The sequence below is a fragment of the Myxine glutinosa genome, chromosome 1 (genome assembly GCF_964187855.1).
Source record: "Myxine glutinosa chromosome 1, kmMyxGlut1.1, whole genome shotgun sequence".
NCBI classification, from domain to species: domain Eukaryota; kingdom Metazoa; phylum Chordata; class Myxini; order Myxiniformes; family Myxinidae; genus Myxine; species Myxine glutinosa.
Genome location: NC_136261.1, coordinates 77,606,033 through 77,618,737, shown reverse-complemented (window position 1 = coordinate 77,618,737; position 12,705 = coordinate 77,606,033). Strand labels below are relative to the sequence as shown.

General features: G+C 45.9%; 1 protein-coding gene across 4 annotated transcripts in view; it reads left to right on the top strand.

Moving 5' to 3' along the window:
* LOC137425409 (MICAL-like protein 1) overlaps positions 1-12,705 on the top strand; it is a 37,234-nt gene that overhangs the window by 21,549 nt on the left and 2,980 nt on the right. For 2 of the 4 annotated variants that reach the window (XM_078773598.1, XM_068113837.2), the window contains exons 6-15: positions 581-1,233; positions 1,398-2,009; positions 2,185-2,325; positions 2,544-2,974; positions 7,950-8,075; positions 8,188-8,314; positions 8,408-8,495; positions 8,705-8,778; positions 8,873-8,987; positions 9,265-9,308. In XM_078773598.1, the coding sequence (XP_078629724.1) occupies positions 581-1,233; positions 1,398-2,009; positions 2,185-2,325; positions 2,544-2,974; positions 7,950-8,075; positions 8,188-8,314; positions 8,408-8,495; positions 8,705-8,778; positions 8,873-8,987; positions 9,265-9,308 (2,411 nt within the window). Of the gene's footprint in view, positions 1-580; positions 1,234-1,397; positions 2,010-2,181; positions 2,326-2,543; positions 2,975-7,949; positions 8,076-8,187; positions 8,315-8,407; positions 8,496-8,704; positions 8,779-8,872; positions 8,988-9,264; positions 9,309-12,705 lie in introns of all 4 variants that reach the window. The other 2 variants (XM_068113833.2, XM_068113823.2) reach the window with 1 other exon arrangement.

Here is a 12,705-nt window from a genome sequence, read left to right as displayed (position 1 = left end):
CTCTCACTCTCTCTCTCTCTCCCTCTTCCTTTTCCTCTTCTTCCTCTTCCTTCCGCTTCTTTCTCTTCCTCTTCTTCCTCTTCCTCTTCCTCTTCCGCTCTCTTCCTCTCTCTCTTCCTCTTCCTCTCTCTCTTCCTCTTCCTCTCTCTCTCTCTCTTCCTCTCTCTCTCTCACCCTCTCTCTCTCCCTCTTCCTCTTCTGCTTCTTCCTCTTCTTCCTCTTCCTCTCTCTCTTCCTCTCTCTCTCTCTTCCTCTCTCTTCCTCTCTCTCTTCCTCTCTCTCTTCCTCTCTCTCTTCCTCTCTCTCTTCCTCTCTCTCTTCCTCTCTCTCTTCCTCTCTCTCTTCCTCTCTCTCTTCCTCTCTCTCTTCCTCTTCCTCTCTCTCTCTCTTCCTCCCTCTCTCTTCCTCTCCATCCATCTTCCTTCCCCCCCACTCCCTCACTCCCCTCCCTTCTCTCTGCATCCTAATGATCGAGGCTACTACTTGATGGATTTGAATGGTTCATTGTTACTGCTAATGTAAGCAACTGATCATTCTGTACAATCTAATGAAGCAAGTTTTTATCTTAAACCTTATACAGATGCCAAAAATGCTCAGGAACGTTGTTACCGGGCATGTACAAGGAAGGGTCACTTCCAAAGACGTTCGTGTGCACCCATCACAGAGAGAGCCGAGTGGCCGATCTCGAACCAAACTCACAGCAGCTGGATGACATCATAATAGACTCTGGCGATGATGATGCAGATAAGTCAGGAAGTAAAGAAGAACTTGAAGACAAAAAGACTGAAGAAAGAAATGCAAATGAAGAACATAATATTGATATTGAAAAAAAGGCAGAAGAGAGAACTCGTGGGCAAGATAATAAAGATAGGCTGGAGGTGGTTGAAGGCTTGACTGAGAAGGAAAATAAAGAAAACGATTTAATTGGACAGGAGTTGAAGCCAGACACTGACGACATAGAACTGGAAGTTGAAGGCTGCAACTTCAAGAGTGAGACGGAAGCCCGGCCTGCTATTTCCATCACAGACTGTAAAAATGATAAGCAGCCACTCCATGCCAATGGGGAGATTCATGACTCCAGCCATCACAGAGATGAGTCGGAGGAGCATCAACACCAACACAAGGCAGAAACAGTTCCCTGTGCACCAGGCTGCTCGAGTCCTGCCAAGGTGAAACCTTTGCCAGCTCCAAGACGCAAGTCGAGGCCTCCTGGGGAATGTGGAACTATAAAAGGTGAGGGGAGCAAGTTGCAGACTAGTCAAAGGTTATGGGTTGTTTTTGAATATTGTACTACTATTATTTTGATGACCTTGACCCTACATGACATGCTTCCCCTGAGTTTAAAATGTATTTTCTTCCTATTTTTTATATATATATATTTATTTTGTTTCCTCCAGGATCGCCAATCCCAGTTCCAAAGCCTCGACAACAGGCTGTACCTCCATTGGCAACTGAACACCCAGCTAATGCAGTAGCCCCCAAGGCCCCTCCATGGCTGGCCCTTGTACCAGTTGAGTCTCGAAAGCGGCCTGCACCTTTGCCACCTGGTACCAAGCCAAATAATGTAACCCAAGACATCTCGCTTACAATTGAAGAGCCAGAGAAACCTTTGAAAACGAGCACAACTGATCCTGTTCCACAAAGCAGGAATCTGAAATGCCCTGCACAATCGGGCAATCCTTTTGAGGGGGACAATGACAATGAGGATGGAGCAGAAGAAAGTCGAGATGAAATTGGCGAAGACACAGAGGGAGTCTCAAAAAGGGTATCCATGGAAGAGTTTTACAATCCCTTTGAGAATGATGAGGGTGCAGAGAACAAGGAAGAATTGAGGCTGGCAGATGGTACACAAACTGAGGAAAAGCAACCTGAGGCTGAGAATGTGGCATCAATAATCGGAGCGGAGAAAAGTGGGAGTGAGCATGTTTCGGATCACCCTTGGTATAGGATGACACCGTCACCTTCCGAAAGTCCCCAAGCACATAAACGGCTAGCTCCTCCCGTGCCAAGTAAGCACTGTACTGTAAAAATGCTAATGCATAACAACCTGATTATTGGCCTGAAATTTTTTGACTTGCATTGTTCCTTTTCTTGCTGCCCAGCTCAAGCCTAAAGTAATTTTGCTCTTTCATTTTTTTCCCCCCATGAGTAAATGTAAGCTCCTGCATGTTTTGTTGCTAGCAGGTAAACATAAAGGCAGGACACCGCCTAAGACCCCAGCTCCGTGCTTGCCAAATTCCACTGAACCCACCAGTACCTCTTTGGAGACAGCTACACAATCTACTGGCCATTTGAATAATGGAACAATTGACTGCCAATTAAAAGGTAAGTGTACCATTCCATTCCATTTCTTCAAGCATATCACCACTTGGTGCAAATTTAGTTTCCACCTGTCAGTTCCAGGCAATTACAATGGGACTAGATGTAGAAGAAATGCTTACTCATCATCCAAGTAAAATAACTGTTTCCAGATACATTTTAAAATGGGATACAATATCCAATCACTAATTAATTAATTACTGACACCACATCTACTGCAACAGAGGTTCCAACAATTCAAGATGGCCTTTGCTCTGAAGCTCGCCCAGCCTCTGCGCCTGGTACTACGCAAAGGCAGTCTACACCATTACCTGGGGAAGGACTATCTCCACCCCGCCCAGCTTCAACTCCCATTCTTACATTTCTCCACCTTGAGCCTACCTCGGTCTTCTCTGCATCTACTCCAACCCTTTCCTCGGAACCTCAACGAGGAACTTCCACGAATCTTCTCTCGTCACTCCGCCCTGCCTCCACTCCAACCGTTTCCTCAACTCCCTACCAAGAAGTGCTTTCCACTCTGTCTTCATCCCATCACCATGCCTCTACTCCTGCATTTCTCTCTCCATCTCTTCAGCCAGATCCATGTCCCGATGCCTCCCAACCGCCCCCCAGGCCTGCAACATCACCAGCTCGTTCCCCAAATGTTCAGCCAAAGGTACGTGTAACCTAACCATTACAGGAAGTAATGTGAAATTATGCTAACTTGAATGCAGTTATTGCATTTATTTGGGAAAAATATTTTTGTATCCTCAGGGGAGGTTTCCCAAATGTGTACCAACTATGATATCTATTTATACTCCTTAAATGAAGTGGTTCTTAACCTTTTTGAACCTACGAAGCCTCCAGATCCTGAAGTATTACCCATGGACCCCCACCCCATTAAATAATATATTTTCATCAGGTTCCAGTAACAAATTGGAGAAAAACACACGTACCTGGGATAGTTTTTTTTTTTTTTTTTTTTTTTTTTTTTTTTTTTTTTTTTTTTTTTTTTTTTTTTTTTTTTTTTTTTTTTTTTTTTTTTTTTTTGTATACAAGATCGAGGCTCGTGAAAGAGCGAACATTAATCACACAGAAAGACAAACAGACACATAAAACAAATAACATCGGGAGCGGTAGACAAGATGGGGAGAGAGGGGGAAGGACACAAACACAACATTTGAGAGCAGGGACCGAGAGACATGGAGACATCGAGAGATCTGTGGGAGGGAGAGGGCTTTGGGGGGGAGGCATGTGAAGGGGGGGAGGCATGTGAAGGGGGGGGGGGTGGGAGAGGTATAAACATATGGACACTGCCAGGATTTCCAGGAAATAAGTTGGAATTTCAAACAAGGTGGATCTGGGGTGAATTAGTGGGGGTAGAAAAGATCAAGGTTATGGATGGGGGAAGATAAGAGATGGTGGTGAACAGCTGTTTTAAAGACCTGGAGGGAGGAGAGGGATTGAAGGGAGTGTGGGAGTTTGTTCCACAGGCGGGAGAAAAGAGGAATGAAAGAGTGAAGGTGAGCAGAGAGCCGAGATTTCGGCAGTTTAACCATCAGAGGGTTGCTGGCAGATCTTGTGCGACCTGTAGGAATATTTGGGGGACAGAGCACAGAGAGAGCTGGGGGAGCAAGGCCGGAGAGGAGTCGGTAGAAGACAGAAAGACCACCTACCTGCCTGCGGTGAGTGAGTGAAAGGCCCTCAGAGATAGCTTCATCGCGGGAGATTCCAATGATTTTGAATTTTTTTGAATTTGAATTTGAATTTGAAATTTGAATTTGAATGAATTTGAATAGTTCTTTTCAAAAACTTTATTCTGGTTCACCAGGAAGCAAATCAAATTCAGTACAACAAATAATTAACAGAAAACTGGCGTAGGGCTCAATGAGATGGTTGCAGCTGCTTTGAAACGAGGCCCTGGATCAAACGATTCAGGTCATTCAAATGAGATGAAATGGCCACCCAATAAGCCAGGCCCAGGACAAAATATGGATTCTCAAATTTACCACAGAGGTTGCTCTTTTTCTTAGAAGACATGGCAACTTCCACCTGAGGTTCCATTAACCGAAATAAAACTTGACCCCGTGAGAGCCAATGAACTTCCGTGTTATACAGGAGTACATCGTGCTCTGAGCCGACTTCCTGGCGGAGAATTTTGAAGAGGCGATTATTTGTGGCATGAGCTCGAATGAAGTTCACGACCTGCATGGCGGTGGATATGACGGCCTTCAAATTTTGAGACTGCGTTTTGGAGGCTAGCGCACGTCGATGCGGGTTGCAGAGAGCAATGTGAGGAGCTTCTGCTTTCACCAGGCTTGCAAATCCTGACTTGTTCCCAAGAATTGTTGGCTCCCCATCAGTGCAAACCGTCCCAAGCTTCTAAGTCCAATCAGCAAAGTCGTGTTTACAAAAAAATCCTGGACAAGGTTGAACACGTCCACTGCCTTTATGGTTGCTGCAAGTGGTTTGCAGAAAAGGAATTCTTCCTTGAATTCACATATCGCACAAAAACAGCAGCTGACTGCACTGAGCCACCAACTGTGTATGCTGAATGGGAGAGGGCTGGCTTTCAGTTTCCCCATCACCTGTTGAAGAATATCTGAAGATATATCATGAGTAAATCGCGTCATTTTACAGCGGTATTTTTTTTTCTATTTCCTTCCGATGCTGTTTGCCATACACCAGCTCGACCATTTCCGGAGTAATTGGCTTGATCAAGACTTTCCTATCATGTGTGGGCTTCTTCTTGCTGGCCATCACGTAGGCCACTTTGTACGATGCTTCCAAAACAGTTTTTTTGAGATGACAAAATCCAAGTTTGGGTAAAGTGCCAGTTAGTTGAATCAAATCGAGCCTTTTCTTGCTTCAAAACATTCAACCCATATCCAACATTTCCAGGATGAATTTGTTCCAGATGCTCTTCGTAGCTTTGCAGGCTTCATGCTCTGATTACAGAGAACCATCCCACACAGGAATCACTGAGGTTTCTGAGTTCCGTCATGATCAGTGGTGAAGGTAAATCTAAATTTGTAGCTCTCAGCATATTTCCATTTGTTGCTGGACATGTTCAACAATTAATTTAATCGAGGTATTCTAATGATGCCTTTCCTTCTGAGATGAATTGGAGCTGAATTTTGTAGATCATAGAGGTGAGATAAACAATACGCCCAAAGTCTTCTCCTGAGCACGGGCAGGCTGAAATCCTGTCGCAAAATGATGACGTTACGCTCGGCCAATGCAGCGGCATGTCGGCTAAGTCGCTGAGGCCTTGTGCAACATCACAACCCAACCTTTCTTGGTCAAATCCTACTTCTTTGAGATATTTTATTTGTTCAATCTGTCTTACAAGATCTGAAGTGAAAATGTAGTTTGAATTTTCTATTGCTACAAACTAATTATATAGCTTAATTAAATTTCACTTCTTACATCAAAAATGTCAGCTTATACAGATTTATAGAGTGGGATATATGAAATCTGGCTTAAATCTCAGGTCAAAGAGGTGAATCTATAATTTAATTTGCAACTAATGCTAAATTTTGGCAATATTTACTAAAAACTGAATAAAGTCAGTCACGTAAGATCAAAATCACCTTTTCAGAATGTCAAATTAACAAAACCAAAAAAAACTATTGCTATTCACATTTGACTTTTCCTGCCAAAACTGCCAGCTGCCCGCCAGCCGAGAGCTGCCAAGGGCTGAAATATATCGCACTGTCCGTGCGCCAGCTCAATGACTTGGCTTTACTTGCCAAACTTGCAGGTTATATGTATTAGTGACTTGAATCAACAAGAATGCCACACACGGAGCAGGCCGGATAGCATGTTCTCTGGTCAACTTCCAAGCAGTGACTGAAACTGGCCCATGATGCAGCTGTCATTATCGGTGTTGCATCTGGTGGGGAGCCGGGAAGATAGGCTTGCATCGTCTTGACCACAACAAAGTAATGAATTAAATACACCACAGATCCCAATTTGTTTGTGTGAAGAATGTGTGTGATTATAAATTGCTTTTCGGGAGGTACTTTCGATTAAAATAAAAAATATTTAGTTTTCCATATACCCTCCAGCAACCCCCTAGCCTAGGCCAACCCCATGTACCCCCTTGGGGTCCATGGATCCCAGGTTAAGAGCCCCTGCCTTTAAAGGTAATATTGATTGCTCGATGGTACATTTCAATTTTCAATTCTGTGCTTGCTCCAGTATGATTGTGGTTTCAGAGAAATTGAAATGCCCCCGTTACTTCCTCCCAATCTACCCATACCGTATTTACACTGGATAGAAACAAGACACTAATTCTGTTTTGAGCCCAATTCACCAAAATTCAATTGGCATGCCCATTGCCCATTCAAGTTTGTTTCATTTTATATTCTGTTAAAACTTTGGAAAAGCTGTTTGTATTGAATATGAGATTGATAAACAAGTTTCAAAAGAAACAAAAAATATAATTTTTTGTGGGCTGTGGCTGTATTGCATTTCAGCTGTGGTGCATTTCCATTCTGCATGAATGAACAGCGAGTCGATTACTTTTACACTTTCACATTTATTTACATGTTTTTAGCAAGACAAGTAATTACATGGGGAGGAGGGGTTGGGGAATGTTTTTCACTTGGATATTTGTTCAGGCACATATAAAGGTAGCAAATTTCCAAAATTATTTGATTACATGAGTATTCATCATGCTTTTTCACCACCATTTTCTCCACCCTTGTTGTGATTTTGTCATCGTACTGCTCAACTTGGAATCCAGATAGAATCCCAGTTTGAAGTAAGTGTGACATCACAGCCATTTTCCCTTTGAAGTCTGTAACCTCTACATCTTCTCCCCCAACCCACATCTGCCACGACTTCACCCCGCCCGCATCCTGCCACCATGCGTCCTGCTGCCACCTTTTTGCTCTGTCGCCAAGCGTTTGCCTTGCCCATGTCCTGTTACCACACGTTTGCCCCACTCTGTTCCTTCCACCACATGTTCGCCTTGTCCTCCCGTTCCCACCATGCATCCACCCTGCCCCCGTGATGCCGCCAAGTGTTCGCCCTGCCCACATGCTGCCACCACACATTCCCCCACCTGCGTGCTGCCGCCACGTGTTCGCTCCGCCTTTGTGCTGCCGCCACCCATTTGCCCCACCTGCGTGCTGCCGCCACGTGTTCACTCAGCCTTCATGCTGCCGCCACGCATTCACTCCACCCATGTCCTACCACCACACGTCCTGCTGCCAACTGTTTACCCTGTCGCCACATGTTTGCCCCATTGCCACGTGTTTGCCCCGCTCGGATCCTTCCGCTACACGTTCGTCCTGCCCGCCTTCTGCCGCCACGCATATGCCCTGTCCTCTTGTTGCCGCCATGTGTTCATCCTGCCCTCGTGCTGCCACCTCACATTCACCTCACCCACGTCCTGCCTCCACGCATTGCCCCACCACCACCACACGACTCCTAGGTGTCTTCCCCCACGCCTCGTCCGCTGACTTTCCCAATATGACGTCTAAATCCAAGAAACCATGTTCAAGTCAACGTATATGAATTGTGTTCATGCTTTGTCAACATCTGAATTTAGATGCTTTGACTCTGGATCCCATGAGATTGAGCAGGAAATGTTTGTAATACTGTTCTGCTTGAATCTGACTGTACTCTTCTAATCCACACAGAGCATCTGCAAGGAAAACCCTTTCGACCGCAAGCCTCCTGCACCTGGCAAGGCCAAGCCTGCCAAAGGAGCCAAGCCAAAACGCCCACCGGCACCCGGGCATGGCTATCCCATCATTAAGCGCAAGGTCTGCTTATCCAACACGTTTGCTACTTAGGAAAAAGGAACATCTTTGGGTCTTTACTTTAAATCTTACTTTTTTCGGTATCCACCCCTACACTCGTATTTTGTACGTACAGGTTCATGCAGGTCAATCAGTTCCACAGGAGGAAATAGAGCAAGAGCTGCGACTCATGCAGCGCCGGCTCGAGCTACTGGAAAATCGTGGAGTTGAGATGGAAGCTGTGCTCAGGAGCGCCGAGAGTGGTATGTCGTTCTCGATTATTTTCGCCGTTTCTTGTTCTTATTTGTGCTTCCTCAACCTCCATCTCCTGATCCTTTCTTCCCTGCACTATTCAGATGACGAAGAGCCTTTGATGGCTGAGTGGTTCCGACTAATTAATGACAAACGTCAGCTGCTGCGTCAGGAATCTGAACTTGTTTACATGTGAGTCGCTTGCTCACTTTTCTTTCCACTCCCTCTATGGGCCATATCCTCATTTCCCTCCTTTTGTGCACTTGTCATGCTTTGTCACTTCCACTTTCAGAGCCTCTTCATCACTTGCTCTTTGGCTTTCTTGCCTGTCCCTACAATCTTTTCCTTTTCTCCTTTCATCAAGTCTTTACTTACATAATTATGAGTTCCACCTTCTTCAGGTTGAAGCAGCAGTCCTTAGAGGAACATCAGACTGACATAGAATTTGAGCTGCGTAGACTCTTCAATAAGCCAGGTAACTCGACTCGCCATTTATCGAGTCCCATGTTACTTATCCAAATTGCGATGCTTCTTCCTCTTGCCTCACAATCTGATCAATGCTGTAATAGAGGCGGATCGAACAGAAAAAGACAGAGAACGGGAGCAGCATTTGCTACAAGACCTTGTGTCCACCATTGAAGGGCGCAACGCCATTGTTGAATCCATGCACGAAGACAAACAGCGGTGAGCTTCTCAAATAGCTGTTTCATATCCCTCCACCCGACGAATCTACTCACCTTCTGGCAATTGACTCATCAAATTATTAGTATTGCCATCCTATTTTGCTCTTGCACCGCCATACTCTTCTTCACTGTATATTTGCATAAAATACTATCTTTGATCACTGTTTTTCCACACTTGTGGTGTTGTGCTAAACCCTCAGCTACTCACTATGTTTTCTCTTGTAGTCCTCCATCATGAAGTGGATTATTGGGGGTTTTGTGTTTTTCTTTTCTCGTAGTGAGGCCGAAGAGGATGAAGCGGTGGAGAAAATTTCTCAGAAAGGTAACCAACTCGAAGGTGTTCTTCATCCATCCAAGTTGAAGAGAATGGGTTTTCTATTGGCTCAGGACTTTTATTTATTTATTATTATTATTTTTTGGGGGGAGAGAGGGAAGCACACAAGTACAACAGCAGAGAACAGGGACATCGGGAGATCTGTGGGAGTGAGAGGGCTTGGGGGGAGGAGGCATGGGAAGGGGCGGGGGGTGGGAGAGGTATAAAACACATGGACACTGCGAGGACTTCCAGGAAAGAAGTTTGTATTTCAAAAAAGTGGATCTGGGGTGAATTAACGGGGGTAGAAAAGATCAAGGTTTTGGATGGGGGAAGATAAGAGATGGTGGTGAACAGCTGGTTTAAAGACCTGGAGGGAGGAGTGGGATTGAAGGGAGTGGGGGAGTTTATTCCAGAGGTGGGAGTAAAGAGGAATGAAAGAGTGAAGGTGAGCAGAGAGTCTTGACTTTGGCAATTTAACCATAAGAGGGTTGCAGGCAGATCTTGGTGAGGAGCTCAGGTGTGCCAAGGAAGGACTTCGCACGATGGATGATGCTCAGTCGGCGACTGGCTTTGGAGGCCAGCTTGGAAATGTGGTTTTCCCAGGAAATATCATGGCAGATAGTGAGACCCAAAAGCTTGAGTGACAGAACTTCTTCAAAAGGATTTTTTCCAAAAGTAGATGGGAGGGTTGTCCAGTCAGTCTTTTCGGAGAGACATAGTGAGAGTGTGAGATTTGTCAGGATTGAAAGACATGTTCCACTTGTTTGCCCAGTCTGTGATTTTGTCCAGTTCTGCAGAGAGTGAGGAGGCTGCAGACTGCCGATCTGAGGGATGAGGAATGGAGCGCCAGAGAGGGGAGTCATCAGCAAAGAGATAGAGAGAATTTTCCAGAGACTCGGAGAGATCATTGATGAAGACCAGAAAAAGCACAGGGCCCAGAACACTGCCTTGGGGAACTCCAGCCTGAACAGGAAGGGGAGATGAGAGAACTCCATCCAGGGCTACATGTTGACTACGACCAGATAGGAAGTCCGCAAGCCATGCGTGGAGATTTCCATGGATACCACAGGAGGTGACTTTGGTGAGCAGAGCAGGGTGCCAGACCGTATCGAAGGCATGTGATATGTCAAGGGAGACAGCTCTGATTTCCTTTTTGGCATTGAGGACCTCCATACATTGTTGAGACAGCAGAAGCAGCATGTCCAGAGTAGAGTGACCTGGTCTGAAACCAAAATTGATGATCAGAGATCAAGCAATTGGAGAAGAGGAAGGATTTGATATACGAAGCAATGATGGATTCCATGACTTTGCTGATAATTGGGAGGAGGCTGATTGGTCTGTAGTTGCAAGGATCTGTTTTTGCACATTTTTTGTGTAAAGCGGTAATGTTTGCTGATTTCTAAGTTGATGGCAGATTACCTTGAGCAAAAGAGAGGGTGAAGAGAATAGAGAGAGGGTGTGAAAGAGCGGCAGAGCAGGATTTTAGAACACGTGGGCTGATGCCGTCTGGTCCAGTTGCAGAATCAGAGTCGAGGTTTGACAGAAACTTCTCCGCCTTGTCAGGAGAGAAGGACATAGAGTCCAGGAGCAGCTGGGTTCAATTGGGTAAGGTGGGTACAGAGAAAGATGGGCTTGGGACACAAGATTTTGAGGCAAACACAAAGTTGACGCATTCGGCTTTGTCACGTGCGGTGTCAACTATGCTGCCATTTTGGGTAAGGGAGGGGATGGAGGGGGAACAAACACCAGAAACGGATTTGACCAGACACCACCAGGATTTGGAGGAAGGAGGCAGGTTTGAGGGTTCAGTCTTGAGAGTGGAGAGATAGTGCTTCCTGGCTCTCCTGAGGGTAGACCTAGACACACACTTGTTCCAAGCTTGGTGGAAGGAACTGAGATTGACTTCAGTTGGATTAGCCTTCCAAGCGGCAAAGGCAAGTTCTTTCAGGGCAACTGCCTCACCACAAGACTCAGTGTACCATGGATGGGAGGATGGGTATGACAACTGAAGACGAGATGGGATAAATCTGTGCATGAGAGAGAGCAGTTTACTTTGGTAGAATTCCCAGGAAGAGTTGATGTCAGAGGCAGTAGAGATGGGAGACCAGTCTAGATGATTGATGGCTGCTTGAAGACCATGACAGTCAGCTTGAATGAAATGCCAGACTAGTTGACACTGAGGAGGCTCTCTGAGAATGGTCAGAGAGATGTCCACTTTAACAAGGAAATGATCAGAAGAAACGATTGGAGCAGAAGAAGAGCAGCAGACCATTGCAGGGAAGTTTGTCATAACCAAGTCCAGAAGAGAAGAAGCTCCGTTGACTGAGATCCGGGTCGGCAAATTGACAGATTGTGTCAGTCCCAATGAGTCGCAGAAGTCCTTTGCTGAGATGCCATGGCTGGTGAGAGAGGAACCCACACCCAGCCAGCTGGCATGATGACAGTTGAAGTCACCACATATGAGGAAGAGGGAGTTGGAATGAATGGATAGAAGTTGGTCCATGTTGTCAGACAGCAAAATGTAAATGGAGTCATCACTGTTTGGAGGAGGATACAAAACGCATCTGAACAAAAGGTGGGAGCGGAGATGAAGCCGTAGCCCGAGGTACTCCTGGGGGTGGGGTTGGAGAGGGCAGTGCAAGGAGAGTGAGGAAGAGTTTTTTTTTCTTCTAAAGATCCCACCACCAGGACGAAGCGCAGGTCTATCATACCGGAGGAGGGAGTAACCAGGAAGAGATATTGAGGAATCATAGACATCTTGAAGTAGGAAAGTTTCTGTTCAGCAGATTACGTCTGGTTTGTTAGAAGCAACCTGTATGGAGAGATCAATCAGGTTTGAGCGAAGGCCCCGGATGTTTGAGGTCCATACCGTTAAGGAAGGGGGGGGGCATCGGGTGCAGGGGAGGGGAGGGGTAGGGTAAGATGAAGGGTGAGAATGGGGGGTTGGGAGAGCTGTTTATCGTGTGTCAGAGATTGCAGAAGAGTTAGGCGAAAGGGAAGGATGAGGAGGACAAAAGGTTTGATGTTGTTGGGATGAGGCACAGTGAGGGGTTGTTTGAGGGGGGGGGGGGGGGGCAGAGCAATATAGAAGGTTGGATGAGGTGGAGGTAAGAGATAGAAGGGAGACAAAGTGGGGAGGAGGCAGCTTTGAGGAGGAGGGAGGAGGGGGGGATTTGGAGAAAGATGGTAGGGGGGGGGTGGAGATTTGAAGGGGAGGGGTTGGTTGGAGGGAAGGGGTGAGGGGGGAGAATTGAAAGGGAGGGGTGAGCGGGGGAGTTTAGGAGGGAGGTGTGAGGTGTGAGGGAGGAGTTTAGAAAGTGGATGATTAATGAAAAACAAACATGTATTACAAAAAAAAAAAAACTGGGTTTATTTTGATTTTTCAAGTCAGAGATCCGTTTAA